The sequence below is a fragment of the Trachurus trachurus genome (genome assembly GCF_905171665.1).
Source record: "Trachurus trachurus genome assembly, chromosome: 11".
Lineage (NCBI taxonomy): Eukaryota > Metazoa > Chordata > Actinopteri > Carangiformes > Carangidae > Trachurus > Trachurus trachurus.
The window spans coordinates 2,849,347-2,868,428 of record NC_139904.1 but is presented as its reverse complement, the minus strand read 5'-3'; the positions used below and the strand labels follow the sequence as shown (position 1 = coordinate 2,868,428).

The following is a 19,082-nucleotide window of genomic DNA, read 5'->3' as shown; positions in this document are numbered from 1 at the left end:
ACAAACACAGTTTAATATTCGACACCACCAAGCTGTTACCACGGTAACAACACTGACATAGTATCTGCTAACCGGTAGCTTAAAAACAAACATAAGAAGCCTCTGGATCGAGGAGGGAGAAAAGAGTTTGTGTCACTTTTTGATGAAATTTCAAAATAAAACGTCTTGAATTTTTCTAACAAATATGAATATTTTGATATTTCTGGGACACTTTTTTTTTTTAAGTCCTTATTTACCCAGAATCCATTGCAGCACAGCTGAGTCGTCAGTTTGTCTCCTTGAAACCAGCTCCTTGTTTCATTGTTGAAGTTCTTTTAGCTGCTGTTGTTTTTTGTGCATTTCTATATTTGCATATTTAAGTCATATTCATCCCTCCTACTCTTCTTCCTCCTCTTTTTCCTCCTCCTCCTCCTTTTCAAACTTCCTCTCTCTCTCTGGTTCAGTCTCTTTATTTCTCCAGATCTTCTTTCTCTTTTACTGTTTTATTCTTTTGCATTCAACTCTCCCCATAAATTTTTACTTCCCTCCCTCTTTCCCTCTTCCAGCTCTTTTCATATCCATCTGCACTTCTTCATCTTCTTCTTATCTCTCTCTCTCTCCCTCTTCAGCTCTTTCAGTCTTTTAACTGTCTCCCTTTTCTCTCTCCTTCCTCTCCCTCCTCTTCCTCTTCCTCTTCCTCTCTTTTTCCCCACTCTGCCTCTGGTTTTATTATCTCCCCCTGCGTCACACAGCAGACTCCATTGACCACTATAAATAAGCAGAAAGCTAATGTGATTCGTGGCTTTGGTTACAGGCTGTCTGGTGTGTGTGTGTGTGTGTGTGTGTGTGTGTGTGTGTGTGTGTGTGTGTGTGTGTGTGTGTGTGTGTGTGTGTGTGTGTGTGTGTGTGTGTGCACTCTATGAACACAGGGAGTTGTGTGTTGTTGTGTGTTGTTGTGCAGAAGAGAAGGGAAGTGGTTTAACTCTGGATTCACACACGTGTTCGTCGTGTTGTTACGCAGCAACTTGGACGAACTCGTCTGGCAGCCTTGAGTTTGCATTTACGTATTTTGTGTGTATGTTGTGTGTATGTGTATTTTGTGTGTGTGTGTGTGTGTGTGTGTTGTGTGTCCTTACAGTGAGGGTGGATAACTGCTCTGACAGCCCATTGTCTCCCTCCGGGTAGAGACTGTGGTTCAGTGACTGAGTCAGTCTCATATGCACTCACATTACAATGAGATGGTGTGATTTATGTACACACAAACACGCACACAAACACAAAAAAAACACACACACACAGATTTACAGTATTACATACACATACACACATATACACACACCGTTCAGCTTTTGCATGTGCCTTTACACACAAAATTCGTTCCTGCACACACACATGGGTGGACACGTGGACGCACACACACGCTGTAGATCCAAAACTATTAACACCCCTGCATCACACACACACACACTAGGGATGTACAGCCAGTGCACTATTCGGATTTGGATTAGGATTCGGGATTTTTTTTTTTTAAAGAAACCGGAATATTCCAAGAATATTTTTCTTATTTCTTGTCAAAATGTCTCATTTCTAGTCAAACTAAACTCTTTTCATTTAAAATGAGATTGTCACCTAAAAAATTACTTGTTTTGAGGTCATTTTCATTTGTTTCAAACTAATTTTTACTTAAAATAAGTAGAAAAATCTGCCAGTGAAAGCAATTTTTGTGTGTGCTTGTAATAAGAAAGAAAAACTTGCTCCACTATCAGATTTTTCTACTTATTTCAAGTGAAAATCTGCTTGAAAAAAGTAAAAAGTGTCTAAAAACAAGCTACTTTTTATATGATGAGTCTTATTTTAAGTATAATGAGATTTGTTTTGACTAGAAATAAGACAAATATTCTTGGTAAGATTTTTAGTTTTTGCTGTGTACGCCGATCGAGCTAGTGCTACGCCGAGCTAGCCGGCTAACTTCCGCTTTAGCTCTGGGCTAACTAGAACGGGAATAACATAATTTAATTGTGCGGCTCTTCTAGACTTTCCAAACATAATCGGACTGAATGGATCAAATTCTGGTCGTGAAACGAATCGTTTCGTGGAGGTTGTGACACTCCAAAAAAATTATCCACCGTTTTATAGCCGCTAGCTTCTTTTCCCATTGTTGTCTATGAGAAAAATGCTAAGTTGTTGAACGGTGACCCTGTAAGTATCAGTGAGCACTTCCTGTCTACTGTAACGCAATGCATGCAGGGAGTTGCTGTTTCTTAGCAACCCTAACGTGAACTAGACCAGAGCCAGTTTATTGACGAGCCTTGCCACTCTCCATTAGCCCCATTGTATCGAACTTGGTTGCAGTTCCACCAGAATTCCACTAGGAGTGCTCGTGGGCGAGTGCAGAATGAATGAGGCCCTATGGAGCTAGAAGGCTAAATTTGTCCCTTTCACCTGGTAATCGTAAAAAAAAATCGCAAATATTGTTGTATTTTCTGCAAGATCAATATGGATTATAGGTTAAAAGTGAAATTGTTGAGAAGTTTTGTCCTTTCGATTTCCTACACATTGGGCTTTTGTTGCCCATAACACGCTAGCATTCTGCTAATGAATGCTGATTGGTCAGTGACGGACTTGGTGACTGTTTACGACCAGAGATCCCACCTGATGACACAATAGCTGTAAAACGGGCGAAAAGCTGTTTTTTTTCCTTCTGTAATGCTGTTATTATGCACTTTATTAACTTTTAATATTTTTTCAAGTGAGAAAGTAACTGTTTACATTATTAGTGTAGTTCTGAATACACACACATATCAGACAGAGACACACACACCTCCATGTAACATGTAACACATAGACTGTATAAAGAATGGACGTAGCACCCGTGACGTCACCCATTGGTTTGGGGGAGTCTGTTTTGTGCCGCTACTACGGGGGTTTGAACCACGCCATGTTGGATTTTAATTGCCATATTTGGAGAGGTGCGGCCGTTGGCCGGCCGAGGGCCCGCCCACTGGCCTCGAAGCAGCGGTCTCCGGACCTGTCACTCTATGTTTCCGCGCCCTAATTGGCCAGAATTTTAAACCTAATAACAGTAAAACGGTTACGGTAGAGAAAAAAATTCACCCCCCTCAGAGTGTGTGCGGGGGTAGAAACTATCGGTTGAGACCAAAAAACGTAATGATACCAGGCTTTTAACATGTTTATTGAGGATGTAAAGTGGGTGATTTTAACATGGGGGTCTATGGAGAGTTGCTCCCTTCTGGTACCAGCCCCCAGAGGAAGCCGGGGGGATTGCAGTTTGTTAAACGCGGAAGTGAGCTTCACTTCTCAGACCGACAACTTCCCCCTTGGATGAAACAGTGCTTCCTGCTGGTGTTTGGTGCTCTACTCGTGTTGTGCTTCTATGGCGGCGCAGCAACGTTAAGGTGCGTTAGCGCCACCTACTGTGTTGGAGTGTGAACCAGAGTCACCTGGTTATGAGCTGTTGCTGATCCAAACGTTTCTTTTTCTTTAGAAAAAAGCTCCCGAATAATGAGGAGAAACTTCAAACAGCAAAACTATTCAGGATCAAAGCATTGTTTGTGTAGGCTACTTCCAAATACACACACATATACACACACAGACACACACCTCCATGTAACATGTAACACATTGTCCTCATCAGTCCCTCCTCACTCACTCACACTCTAAGAGGCTTTTTGCAGCCGGAGCCACCGGGGGCTCGAGTCGCCGGCGGTTAGTCAACGCTTATCCCCCCTCCCACCCCCCCTCACCCCCTTAACCCCCCCATGAGAAGTTTATCTGTAGAGGAGCAGAGGCTGGATGAGGCCAGAGAACAGAGAGGAGGAGGAGGGAGGAAGCAGCAGAACGACTCAACTCCAAGATGTGAACAATCAGAGCTCGGTCTCAGTTGCATTAACACTGGATTACTGCCTCTCTTTCTCTCTCTCATCCCTCTTTCTTCTCCTCTTTTTGTTTCTCTCTCTTTGATTCTGAGGATTACAACTTCATTACACTCGAGTCACTGGTTCTCTAACTAACTAACACATGCAGCTCTTGTCTTTTGTACAATATGGCGTTGTTTTGTGTGTGTGTTTTTTTTATTTAAACAAGACACAATGGCGATAATTTGCCTCAGTGGTGGAGAAGCAGCAGCTTGTTGACGACTAATCCAGATAAAAACACACAGAGACGCCGGCTCCTGTAGCTGCTGCTGCTGCTGCTGTTGTTGTTAATGAACGGGCTTTTCACAAGGTGCTCCAACGACGAGGCGTTTGTAATCCTGTTGTGTAGCAGAACGTGTCCTGGCTGTGTGCGTCCTCGTGGTTTCCTGCTGCGCCCACATGCAAATGAGTTAAAAGTTTAGTTTTTTTTCCGTCTTCTCTTCTACGTCTTCTCTTCTTCTTTCTGCTACATCAGTTTTATTTGTCAGATCCGTCTGAGATGCAGCAGCGATCTCCTGCAGAGTGTGTTGTGTTTGTTTGAAAGCAGAGACCTGACGAGGTATCACAGCTGCTCTGTGGCTTTTTATTTTATTTCTTTTTTTAGTTTTAAACAGAATGGAAAGTGCAGGATCAAAAGAAGAAGAAGTCCACAAACTACATTGGTCTGGTTGAGGTGTTAACACCGGCTGCAGCAGCTCAGCTTCTTTCATCTCTTGTTTTTTAAGGTGGAGCTCTGCAGGTTTGTTCAGCTCTGGCTCCGGCCGACTGACTGACCAACCGACTGCTGCTCCTCATGCTCAGACAATATACAACCAGCAATATACAAAGAATGTTTAAGGAAAGAGATGGGCGATACGAACTAAGAGGAGAAACTTAATTTAAAACAACTAAGCGTCTTACCACACTAAAAAGTATTTATGTTGCTGAGAATGGAAGATATCAGACAAAGCAAAAACATGACACAGTTCAAAAAACAAAAGTTGACCGTTGAATTCCATGTTTGCTGCACAACTTGACCTGCATCTGTTGAGTTAGGCTACGTTTACACGGAAACGATCTGAACAGAAAACGCAAAAGTGCGTTGCATTCTCACTTTTTGTTTCGTGTTTAGGCGAGCGTTTTTGGGCTGGAAATCTGCATGCACCCGGTGACGCAAAAGTCTGTGGAATTCAATGTTGTATGCACGCATTTCCAGCGGGCTGCACGCCGGCCATCGTAACGCTGTCCTCCACAGGTCGTAGCAATCAGAGCAGACTTTTTGCGTTTTAACCCTTTACAACGGCGGAGCGTTTCTAAGATTTCCACTCTGGAGGGTGGTTTCACTTTTTGGCGTTTTTCAAGCCCCCAAAACGCCGTCGCCATCTAAACGAGGCACATCCCATGAAATATTTTGCCGTTTTCATCGGCGAGCGTTGTTGTGTAAACACTAGGGCCTCAGACATGTATTTATTTCTGTTCGTACCTGGACAGTAATGTATTGAATGTGCCATTTTTTAAAAAGGTTGGTGGATTATGGAGCTATTAGGATATCATTAGGATATCTACTGTATGTTTTGACCTTGATAAGCAGTTTGGCACCATTGAAATATAAATAGTTAAGGATTAGCTGCTGACTCCTTTTTCATTAGTTTGGTTGAATATCGTCTGGAAGGAAGATTGATGCTGATTGTTGATTTTCACTATATGTGCATACGACTAAAACGACTACAACTGTAGCAGAGTGTGGAGCAGATGAAAGGTGGTAATGGCGCCGGGATTGGTGTTGGTGGTGTTGGTGGTGTGTTTCCTGGAGGCTCGGCCCCCCAGCGCTGCCTCGGCTGTAACGAGGCCTCGGCCCCCCAGCGCTGCTGCCTCTGCTGTAACGAGGAAGTGGAGCTGAGACTCTGCCCGAGGCGTCTTATCAAAGCCCCATGATCCTCTTCTCCTTCCTCCTCCTTTAATGAACCCGTCTGCCTCGTTTCCATCATAACTCTGTTTTTAAAGCAGCATAAAGGAGGTCGACCCCCCCTCACCCCACCTCCCCTCCCTGCCCGTCTGACTGAAACAAAACGAGTGGGAGGGAAAAACATCACTCCCAGCAAATTCATTAAAGAAACACCAGCTTCCTAATGAAATGAAATGCCTCGAATGCTGCGTCTTCAAGTGTCTCGTCTTCTCTCCGTTTGTTCTTTTCAGCTTCGCTTCAAACAAACGCCTTCAATTATTAAAGACATGTTGGTTTTCTGTGGATGATGATTGTGTAACTCCTCCTCCCTCCTCCTCCCTCTGTGTCTGCAGGTGTCTCGGCTCAGAAGGTGCGGGTGGAGGAGGAGGTGGAGGCGTATCCCAACGAGTCCGTGGACCTGCGGTGCGAGTTCATCGACGGCGGAGGGAAAACCAAACTCACACAGGTGAGTTATCTGCATTTTCTTCTTAAACATGGTTCAAATTGTTGATAAATGTAGATTATATCATTTACATCTTGGACTTAACAAGATACAAGATACCTTTATTATCACCCTGACCTTATAATTAAAAACATTTTAATTAACCTGTGTGTAAAATAACCTTAACGACCAATCGGCAACAAGTGAGAACTATGAATTTCTGTTTATGCACAGAAACAAACTGGACTAAAGGTTGAAATAATGAAACAGAGACATTCACACTTCTAGTTCTCTGACTGATATCATTATTATCTCTATTATTATAATGTAAACTAATATTATCATTACTTACATGTTGGTAATGAACTGATTCTTTTAGTCGCTGTAATCATGCACTGAAAATCTGATCTTAGGTTTCTGACATGTTAACGGTAACACTGAATAGAATAGAATAGGATATCTTTATTGACATTGTACAAAAAAATGAAACTGCAAGGCCTTACTGAAAACATTCATCTAAAAAATTATACACAATTTCCTTTTTATGCAGTGAGCCAAAAGCAGTTTTCCACCACAGTGGATATAAAAATGTATTGTATCGTATTGTAATGCCTTGTATTGTATACAAATAAGTAAATAGGCAAATTATATAACAAGCTTATGAAAACCAAACAAACTGACAGACTGAACTTGTTCTGGATGTTATGTGGCCTCGAGAGAAGATGATGTTCGGTTATAGAAGAGTTTTACAGTAATAAACTGTGAGTTCAGCACCACGGACAGCGCCACAGCTTTATCTGCACACACAGAGGACGGAGATGAGCAACAGTTTGTGTTTGAAGACGAATCAGTTAAAGGGATAGTTCAACATTTTGGCAAATTGGCCCATTGCCATAATCCCTATAGTCATAGCAGTAGGTTTGTTACCTTTAATTGTCGGTGCAAGCTGTTTTTAGAACGGCAGAGTTGTTTTAGAGGTAAATACAGAGACTGCTTGATGAAAAACTGAACCCGACGGGAACGCACATCAGCAGTTTTGCATGAATTTCCCTCTAAAACAACTCTGTGTGGTAACGTTGTGTTATTATCTCATAGCGTGGTGAATGTGCAGGTCACAACTTGTCCACCAGAGAGTTGTGGAGTTGTTGGATTGTGTATTTGATGAGTTTGATGAGGGAAACCAAGAAATCCCATAATGAGCCTCCATAGCGTAGCTCTGAGCAGCTCACGGCTCTGCTCCGCCGTTCTAAAAATAGCTTGCACCGACAATTAAAGGTAACGAACCTACTGCTATGACTATAGGGATTATGGCAATGGGCTAATTTGTCAAAATGTTGAACTATCCCTTTAAATTAACATACGTATACACTGTTATATTTAGTCACAATCCAATGAAACATATGATGATTACCCATCAGCCCCCAGCCACACTGTACTAATCCTGCAACACGGGCTGCAACTTTAGAAATCATCCTCCTCATGTTGTCTGAACTCCGGCTCTTCACGACGGTGAAATCCCGGTAACCATGGAGACTCTAACTGCTAATGTTTGGTGACAGCTCGTCACTGTCAGAGTTTCCACATCCGGCTCGTTCTCATTTGAATATTTGAAAGTCAATTTATTCTTTAACCAAAAGCTCAGATGACAACTTCTGTCTGACAGCACCTGAGCTGCTGTGATGTCCGACTGCAGCGAACACACCATCAGACTGTGTGTGTGTGTCTCTGTGTGTGTGTGTGTGTGTGTGTGTGTTGCCACCACTGGATGGAATCAATACACAATTTGTCCTGGCACAGAAACTGAAATCACAGAGACACCGTCTTCTTGATATTTTCCCACAAACCTAACGAGGGATCCTCTAATTTCCTCCGTCTCCCTGCGGCGCTCTCTGCTGTTTACTAAAAATGTTTATTGATGAACTTTTTATTCCCTCTGCTTCCTGGCCGGGGCTTCACACACACACACACACACTCGTTTATTATTTGACACTGTCGCTTTGAGAGGTGGAAATGAAAAGAAAAATCCATATGGTTCAACATCGACAGTGTCACCATCGTCCTTCTTCTTCCTCCTCCTCCTCCTCCTCCTCTTCGCCCTGCAGCTTCACACTGAGACGGCGTCGATATCGGCCACATATCAGAAACCTGAGGGAAGAAAGGCGGCCTCCACTGGACCTCGCTCTCCTTCACAGAGCGTCTGAGCATCCAGCAGACCTTTAATTTCATCCTGCAATAGATCCTCAACTCCTAACTCACACGGCTTTAAAGGGATAGTTAAACATTTTGGCAAATTGGCCCATTGCCATAATCCCTATAGTCATAGCAGTAGGTTCGTTACCTTTAATTGTCGGTGCAAGCTGTTTTTAGAACGGCGGAGCAGAGCCGTGAGCTGCTCAGGGCTATGCTATGAAGACTAAGGGAATTTCTTGGTTTTCCTCATCAAACTGATCAAATACACAACCCAACAACTCCAAAAGTCTGTCGTGGACAAGTTGTGAGCTGCACAATCACCACGCTATGAGATAATAACGGAACATTACGAGACGGAGTTGTTTTAGAGGTAAATTCATGCAAAACCGCTGATGCGCGTTGCGTTCAGGGACAGTTTTTCAGCAAGCAGACTCTGTATTTACCCTGTATTTACCTCGAAAACAGCTCCGTTTCGTGACGTTCCATTATTATCTCATAGCGTGGTGAATGTGCAGCTCACAACTTGTCCACGAAAGCGTTTTGGAGTTTTGGGATTGTGTATTTGATGAGTTTGATGAGGGAAACCAAGAAATTCCTTTAGCCTCCGTAGCGTAGCTCTGAGCAGCTCACGGCTCTGCTCCGCCGTTCTAAAAACAGCTTGCACCGACAATTAAAGGTAACGAACCCACTGCTATGACTATAGGGATTATGGCAATGGGCCAATTTGCCAAAATGTTGAACTATCCCTTTAATTGAGGTTGACATTTAGCGGCTATAAGCGAAATGATTTCAGGAGACGGAGAACAAGAAGGTTTCTGTTTGTTCAGAGGAATCTCATCACTTTGTGTCCATATCCTATTTAATATCTCTTCACACATGCATCTATATTCACAGGCTAACAGCAATCAAACACTTTTTTCTTTTCTTTTTTTTTAAGTTGAGTGTGAGGATATGAACACCTTTTGATTTTAAATAAATATCTGTTACTGTGCTTTGAATTCACACAGAATAAAGAAGCTCTTTGTAGCTGGATGATCCTCAGGCAGCTGCACAACCGTGTCCATGTTTTCTAAGTTTTCTGCAAAATATCAAAGTAAAGTCAGAAGTAGACTAGTTGTGTGTAAGAAGCAGAAAAAACAACAACTTTGTAGACAAGAAGAACCAGAGGATCATTTAGTGTAATTTGTCAAAAATGTTTACAGCTGCAGCGGGAGACCAGGGGAGGTCCAGGGGATTCATTATTAATCACACTAACAGGACGAGTTTGGAAGAATGACAAAGTGTTTTTTTTTTGTTTTACTAAATGAAATAAAAAGTGCAGCTTCACTTTCCATTTCTCAACAGCTGCAGACCATAAACACTGCTTGTTTCTGTCCAGGTGTCTTGGATCTGGGAACCGTCCGACGGACAGAGGGACAACATCGCCGTGTACCATCCCATCTACGGACAGAGCTTCCCCAACGGTGCGTTCAAAGACCGAGTGGTGTTCCTGCACAACAGCCTGGAGAACCCGTCCATCCGCATCTCTAAGCTGCGCATGGCGGACGCCGGCCGCTACACCTGCGAGTACGCCACCTACCCGTCCGGAAACGAGCAGGGGACGACCACGCTCATCATGCTCGGTGAGTACTGACGCTGGTTTTCCTCCTCTTCCTGAAACATCGGCTCCTCCCACAGGACTTGGAAGTTTTCAACAGTTCATCTCATTTCCACTCGTCTTCTAGAGGCTGATTCAACAAGATTATTATTATTTTATAAGGAGGTAGAAGTGTAATTATACTGTGTGATGAGCAGTTTGACAGGTAGAGCTCTGTACTCAAGCTCTACAGGGACAAACAGTCACTTAAAGGGATAGTTCAACATTGTGGCAAATCGGCCCATTGCCATAATCCCTATAGTCTTAGTAGTAGGTTCGTTACCTTTAATTGTCGGTGCAAGCTATTTTTAGAAAGGCGGGGCAGAGACTGCTTGATGAAAAACTGCCTCCGACGGGAACGCATATCAGAGGTTTTGCATGAATTTCCCTCTAAAACAACTCTGTGTGGTAACGTTGTGTTATTATCTCATAGTGTGGTGAATGTGCATGTCACAACTTGTCCACCAGAGCGTTGTGGAGTTGTTGGATTGTGTATTTGATGAGTTTGATGAGGGAAACCAAGAAATCCCATAATGAGCCTCCGTAGCGTAGCTCTGAGCAGCTCACGGCTCTGCTCCGCCGTTCTAAAAATAGCTTGCACCGACAATTAAAGGTAACGAACCTACTGCTATGACTATAGGGATTATGACAATAGGCCAATTTGACAAGATGTTGAACTATCCCTTTAAAGAGTTACTTTAGTTTTTCTATTTCTATACTGCTGCTGCAGGAGATGTTGGCTTTATTTCAGCAGATGTGGGGACACCTGGTTAGTGCTGTGTTGGACACTTTGTCCTTCAGATCAGATTTCACTGATTCTTGAGAGTCGGGACAAAACACGTTCTGAAAAACTTTTTTTGAAAATTTACACTATATTGATTAGAGTTATATATTCATGTAGATAAAGATATGTTCTATTTAACCATGTAAAGGTGCAGGCTGGAGGTTGAAAAACATTTTTAACAAATTCACATGTTTACCTTAAGGACTTGATTTGTGTCAACTCCGTCAGACACACTAAAGGTATATAATTATATAATTATAATAGCCTAACAAGAATGTTAAGTTCTGATGTATTTTTTAATAGTGTTTAGTTGCTCTGATATGCAATAAAAAGTAAGATATAAACTTAAGGTTTAATTTCACACTGTTATGAATACACAGATTTCTAAAAATTAGCATTTTCCAACTTTATCTTTTATTTTGCCACTATAGAAAAAAATCCTAAAGTGAATAAAACACAAGAGGATGTAGATCTGATGATCCTTTATTACTTAAACAACAAAAACTGAAGAAAGAATTATTTGTTTCCCCAAAAAATTACAAAAACATGTATCTGGCGGTGCTGATGAAGATCTGACGGAGCTGACGGAGTTGACAAAATTGTATTTGCATTTCTGATCAATGAGCAAAACCTTTTTTAAACAGATGGAAGTGACACTAAATTAAGAAATAGCAATCCCTTGTCTTAATGAACATATTTTTAATTTGACTATAATAAACAAAACTGTAAATACACCATTTCAAACTATAAAAAATTGCACTTCTTCATTTTGTACTCCGAAGACCTTCTATAATGTCACATTATCTAGCATTTGATTGGAAGATGTGTCTGTTTTGGACATATCTGCCACAGATGACACTGTACTGCATATATTACACTAATGACGATTGAAAAGGCAGGGTTTTGCACACTGTCCGAGTCAAAGAGACTGGATGTTGTGGCATTCTGGACACAGATCCTATGGATCATGTCTTAAAATATATCAAGACAAAATTACCACAGGTGCACTTTTGGTATGATGGTCCAAGTAAACTGATTTGAAAAAGCAACACTGAACTTCTTCCCTGCTCTATAAGAAGTGTGAATATTTTCAATAGTGAAAACTACACACTGTACCTTTAAAATTGTACATCAATCAATAAATCAAACATGTAGACAAGTGCTTATATAACACATGTGCTGGAAAGTCATCCAATAATAAGCAGATAGAAAAGAGAAGACAATTATTCAATAAGCAGACCACAGTCTGGCCATGCTCTACAAATCATAAGTATATTGTAAAATAATGTAATTGCATGCTATATACCTACATTAATGTGCAGATAAAACCCTAAAATAACATTCTATTCCTTTACTATATTTGAAAATAGTATAATATTAGCACATTTAAGCAGTTATTGGTGAATTTGTCAACTCCGTCAGCTTACATGTCAACTCCGTCAGACAGAAAACCTGACGGAGTTGACTCTGACGGAGTTGACGAAATGGCATGTTTTTTTCCTTCTGCAGAAAAAAGCCCTGCAGCTAGCTAGCTAGTTTTTTGGCTATTGCTAGCTGTCTCCATAATCTCAATAAAATACTTTCATTGAGTCCACTATGGTTTTAAAAAAGTATCATAAGTGAGAGATGGTGTTGACATGCTCCGGCTGTGACCATAGGAAAATTGACATTGTTCATCTAAAATATCAAAAAATGTCAACTTTACCAGACCATGTGTGGTATTGATGCATTCACCACAGCCAGGAGAATGAAAAGGGATTCTTAGGGGATAGCTGGCCATGCTATTGCCTGATTTAATGAGGTTTATGAAAAAATCTGACGGAGTTGACGGAAACAGAGGACACAACTTTGATGGGCAGATTTCTGTGGAAAATATTTTTAGATGTTCACGGCATGCATTGTTTTATACATTTATAACCCTTATCTTTGATTTGATATAAATGTTTTCACAATTGTAGAGGTTTTTAAAGTTTTTTGGGGCTGGTGAATATTGTGACCTATTGCTGAGGACAAGAGAAATAACATGGGCCGTCTGACCACTGGTCATATAATTAAACAAATATACCCCCAAAAAGGAATTATCTATGCTAAAACATAACATCAGTATTCACAACTCCTTTAGATCTAACTTTGTGAGTATGTCAATCATTATTAATTTCTTTATTTTTGATATAAATAAGACTTTTCTATGTGGGACATGTTTTGTCCCGACTCTCAAGAATCAGTGATTTAATTCTTGGTGTCAACAAGGAGCTGGACACGTTGCTCAGAGGTTCTGTGGTCACAGCTGCTGCAGAGCATCCCAGAGGTTTGGTCGCTCAGGGTTTGGTGTGTAAATGACGCTCAGTTGGTGCTGAGGAACCAAGATGGCGTCTTCCACACCATCACATCATTACTTTATCACATGACATCATCACCAACCGTCTGAAGTGTTGATACACGTGAGGATGGATCCATGTGTTCATGTTGTTTAGCCTCTGTAGCCTCATTGTCCTGTTGTTATGTCTTTGTCTTCGTCCTCCTCCTCTGCTGCTGTATCTGTTTCAAGGTCGTGAGCTCTGACGCTCCTCTGCAGACCTCGCCTGTAACGAGCAGTTATTTGAGTTACTTTAGGTTTTCTATCATCTCGAAGCAGACTGGACCTTTGACCTTTGACCTCTGACCTTTGACCTCTGGCATCATCATCAGCTGCTGTTCACTGGATATTTCCTCTTTTTCAGACTATGTTTGGTTAAACATATATATAGAAACATAAACCTGCATGTCCTTTAAAATGAATAAGCAAAGACCTTCCTTGACTTGTTTAATGGAAATAAATCCACCACACAATGAAACACCTGGACACAGTTTTACACAAAGTAAAGCTTTTTATTTTCAATGTTATGCATCATATTAGTTTTATTCTAAGTCATAAAATCGACACACATGTACACATAAAATTTCATAACAGATCCTTGAGTTGAGTCGTTAATCCAGTGAGAACACACAGACACAGAGAGGAAGGTGTAAAGTTGTTTGAAGCAGCTCTGTGGGGCCGAAGGTAAACAGAGGTGAGTCAGAGCCGAGTTCAGCTTTGTTTAGGAAACACCAGAGTTTGATGTCATCATCTCATCACATACACAGAAAGTGTTTGAAACTGTCAAAGTGTTTTAAACTGTGACCTGAAGCGGCGGCTGTTTCATTAGTAAAAGGTTAAACTGTCCTCAGCCGTTAGTTTTCATTATCCAAACCGTTCTCTCCTGGCTACGGGGCCAAAGAGCTGCAACAGCACAAATTACACAATAACTGGATTTTATGTAATCTAATATTTACACTGTTCGTTCACACCTCAGTGACTCAGGAACATAAAAATATAATATACAGATTACCAGTGAGGATTTATTCTCCTTTTCTCTGCAGCCATCTTGTTTTCAAATTTGGCTCAAATGTCAAAGGTCAAGGTCACAGTGACCCAACAGAACAGGATTAGCTCCAAGGGAGCTAGGGAGATAGAGCCGTATCGCCCGTAATTAGCTTAGCTCAAACACTGGAAGTGTATGGGTAGTGTTAGCCTGCCTCCACCTAAAGTCATCAGAGAAACTCTACAGCAACTCTAAAGGGTAACCGGCGGGCCGATCTTCGTCTCAGAGCTGACAAAACTCTCCGGTAAGGCATCTTGAGCGGTCAAATGCCGCTAACGGGACGAGATCGGTCAAAACGGAGGGTTCAAGCAAAGACGGTTTATTTTGGTTCAAGCTAGCTACATCGAGGGTAGGTTAGCTTCCTGTTTCAAAGTAAAAGCACAAATTCTATCCTCATGGTTTTCTGTATGTAAAGGGCAACGGGTGTTTTATTTTGTGAAAATAACCGGAAGTCCGTTGGTCACAGCGGCTAGCTTGAGTAGCGCCAAATTCGTCGGAACAAAATTGTAAACAGCTGGTATTTAGACAAATTAACGACACACTGCTGATCTAAACGGCTACTTTCTCGCCTAAACATGTTTGAAATGTGGATAAAGTGATATATTTACAGAGTTTAGAACTTCCACACTTCCAGCGTTTGAGCTAAGCTAATTACGGGTGATACGGTTCTATCTCCCTTGTTACTGCACGCACAGTCGAAATCTGCTTGTCATCGACTCGGGGGTGAGGCAAGACACACACAAAAAAAATTATGGCATATCGCTTTAAAAGACAAACTGGTCACAGGAGTTTCACAAACACGGTTCATGTTTCTTCATGATGAACAGGATGTTACCTGGAACTATAGTCTGAGTGGCGGAGGGATACACGGGACCACGAGGACGAGACTTTAGTTTTTATCGTCTTAATTGTTTCATGTGGTTTGTTGGCTCTTACCTGTACGGACAGGTGTGTATGTGTGTGTGTGTGTGTATGTGTGTGAGTGTGTGTTACACTTCCTGCGGCCAGACACAGAGAGAGAAAAGTGCTTCAAGTTTATCTCAGTGTCTTGATTGGTGAAAGTGAGTGGATGTTGAGTTGCTGTTAGCAGGGGACGCATCCTGTTTGTAATGGGAGACAGCTGGTGTTATTCATCCACCCACCCACTCTCTCCACTTCTCTCTCTTCTCTCTCTCCTCTTACAAAGCCATCTCATTCTCTCTCTCTGGGCGATGAAGAGGCTTCATGCTCCGCCGTGAACAGCAGCAGTTTGCCTGATTGTCGTGTGGAAGTGCAGCGATTCCAGTCTGTGGCCCGTAGCGTAGCGTCAGCAGCAGAGATGAAACTGAGGCGCTGCAGCTGCTCACCTTTTATTCTGCGCAGTTTAATTCAAGCTGCTCGATGCTTTTTTTTCCACATTGTATGAATTTTACTTGTCAGATATCGGAGGCGCTTGGTCCTTATTTTAGTTTTTCTTGCACAAATTTGGTGCAGTGTAGATTTTTACTGGGTCGCAGCTCGGCATAACATAATTTGATTCCAAGTACCGAATCAAAAATGGCAGATGATTTAATTTCGGGTTCTGCTTATGCACCTCAACACAACAATATAGCGATGCACATTCGGTGCGACACGCTTGTTTTTTCGTGCACGTTTCAACCCCAGAAGCCTGAAAATTACAGTTTTTTTTTTGTCAATTCTCACATTTTGGGGGCGGGAAGGCAAAACAAACACCCAAATTTATGTTAAAGAGCCTTGAAAAGGGGATATTTCTAGGGCTGACCCAAAAAAAATCGAAGCTTCGTTCATTGCCATGGTAATCGATCATGAAGTCCGTGATCAATTGTTTTTTTTTTTCTTCCTTTTTTCCTTTTTGACACCGGTTCTCATCGGCAATTGTTACATTGAAATGAGTAGGCGACTTGGCATCCTGGAAACCTGCCTGATTTTGGAGATATGCAGTGTTTGTTTGCCATTACTTTCATTATTTCCGCTACGATCGCAATTAAAAAATACGATTGATTTAAAACAGCCTTAGATATTTCCATAATATGTCCCCTTTGAAGTAATAGAGTAACTTTTGTTAAATAAACATTTTCACTATTTAATTGGATTCAGATTCATAAAAATCCTAACGTTGCCCATCCCTAATCCTCGCAGCACAATAAGAGAAGAATCACGACAGACAGTTTCCTTTCTGTCAGTACAAAAGGATGCGTTCAGGTGCGTTGACACCATGTACGTAATTTGTTCCCGGGGGAGGGGCGGGGATTCCTTATTCCTTATCTGCTGCAATTAAAACAGTCGCCGTAGCCAGTGCTGGAGAGTCGCCGTGGAGACGCTGTTCAGTGTAGCAGTGAACAGTAATTAAAAAGAAATTCATTACGCCGCCGTTGGTTCGTAGAAAGAAAGAGAGAGAGTTGCTTTCCAGTTCCTTTCATGTGTTCTCCCAGCTGGGCCCGGGCTGTAATATTCCCCTCTGTAGTAAACCTCCGCACAACAATGGGAAAATCCACTGCTCCACTCAGGAGCAGCAGAGAAAACATGGAGAGAGAGATTCTGGCAGGTCTGCAGATGGATGTGGGCTAAGCCTCCTTAACAGAAGGAGTGAGGGACTCTGGGAAATCACCTGTTCACTGACTCATCTCCTTCTCCTCCATCACAAAAGAAAAAAAAAAAAAGGCACCACACTCATTAAAGTCGGTTCACACAAACAGTCACATTTTAACCTTATAGGGTCTAAGAATCCATACGAGCCAATCACATTAGACCTTATTGAATCCACAACTGCAACTCGCAGCCATTCATATTAGATCTTATTGGATATAGCGCCGCCTGAAGCCCCCAATCATATCACAACTTATTTAAGTATGAATACATAATCCTGACAGCCAATCGTATTAGAGTTTATTGGAAACAGGGTTCAGCGCTGAGAGCCAATCAGATTATCACTTATTGGTGTGTGAATAAAGAATCAGTCACTTGGCAGCAGGATGGAGACCACACGGGACGGATGGATGGATAGATGGATGGATGGATGGATGGATGGATGGATGGATGGATGGATGGATGGATGGATGGATGGATGGATGGATGGATGGATGGATGGATGGATGGATGGATGGATGGTAGGGTGGATGCATGGATGGATGGATGCATCAATCGATGGATGAATGGTTGGATAGATAGATAGATAGATAGATAGATAGATAGATAGATAGATAGATAGATAGATAGATAGATAGATAGATAGATAGATAGATAGATAGATAGATAGATAGATAGATAGATAGATAGATAGATAGATGCCAAATGGATGGATGCATGGACGGATGGATGGGTGGATAAATGGATGGATTAATAGATGGATGGATGGATGGACGGATAAATGGATGGATGGATGGATGGATGGACGGTAGGGTGGATGCATGGATGGATGGATGGATGGATGGTAGGGTGGATGCATGGATGGATGGATGGATGGATGGTAGGGTGGATGCATGGATGGATGGATCAATGGATCGATAGTAGGATGGATGGATCAATGATAGGGTGGATTGATCGATGATGGTAGTCTGGATGGATGGATGGTGGGATGGATGGATCAATGGTAGGGTGGATGGATAGATGGATGCATGGATGGATGGATGAATCAATCAATCGATGGATGGATGGATGGATGGTAGGGTGGATGCATGAATGGATGGATGGATGGATGGATCAATCGATGGATGAATGGTTGGGTGGATGCATGAATAGATAGATAAATGAATGGATGGATGCCAGATGGATGGATGCATGGACGGATGGATGGGTGGATAAATGGATGGTAGGGTGGCTGAATGGATGGATTAATAGATGGATCGATAGTACGATGGATGGATGGTAGGATGGATGGATGGATGGATGGATGGATGGATAGTGGGTGAAACTTTGGTTTATAATTGTCGCATATTTGCTTCGCCGCTGGTATGAACAGTTTTGACGCGAAAATATTTCCCGTCAAATTTTTCTGCAATTCCGTGTCTTCTTTCGTTCGTCAGAGAGTCAGAGGCAGATTGCTGCCAGAAAACGACCGTGGTGGAGCAGAGATGTGACGATGTGATGATGTGATGATGGGAGGAGCCAAAGAGCCCTTTATTCTTCTTCCTGGCCAAACATTAATGATATTGAAGTCCAGTGAGAAAGGCAATAAAGTGAAAAGCAGTGATCTCTGGACACTGCATTAAAAATGTAGTTTCGCCTAAAGCAACGCGTTCTGGATCAGTGTGTGTGTGTGTGTGTGTGTGTGTGTGTGTGTGAAGCGGAGGAAACACACACACACAGCACATTAATTTTATTATGTATAATATGTACATGACCCACTATTATAAAGCACATACATTATGAAATATTAACAGTGTTACATACAGTCAAAATATCAACATTCACACTAAATGACTGGGTGTTATTATGTCTCATGATGCACCACAGCACAGAGGATGGAGTGTGTGTGTGTGTGTGTGTGTGTGTGTGTGTGTGTGTGTGTGTGTGTGTGTGTGTGTGTGTGTGTGTGTGTGTGTGTGTGTGTGGGTCTCACGCTGGGACAGAGAATAAACCACTGTTAGCATTTGAATAATATTAATATGGAAGTGGGACACGCAGCCACTGACACCAGGGTCTATTCCCCAGCAGCAGCTCACACACACACACACACACACACACACAGAGGGAGCGTCAGGTTTCACAGAGCTGGAGCTCCTCGTTATCATCAGCAGTGTTTCTCCTTAACTCAGCGTTTGTTCTGATTAGTGAGAGGAGAGAAGAAGCTGC

General features: G+C 42.0%; 1 protein-coding gene across 1 annotated transcript in view; it reads left to right on the top strand.

The window, feature by feature from the left end:
* pvrl2l (PVR cell adhesion molecule related 2 like) overlaps positions 1–19,082 on the top strand; it is a gene marked incomplete at both ends in the record, with an annotated part of 250,474 nt that overhangs the window by 171,226 nt on the left and 60,166 nt on the right. Inside the window, 2 exons of the mRNA XM_083982310.1 lie at positions 6,192–6,304; positions 9,849–10,092. Coding sequence (XP_083838436.1) covers positions 6,192–6,304; positions 9,849–10,092 — 357 coding nt within the window. The remainder of the gene's footprint in view (positions 1–6,191; positions 6,305–9,848; positions 10,093–19,082) is intronic.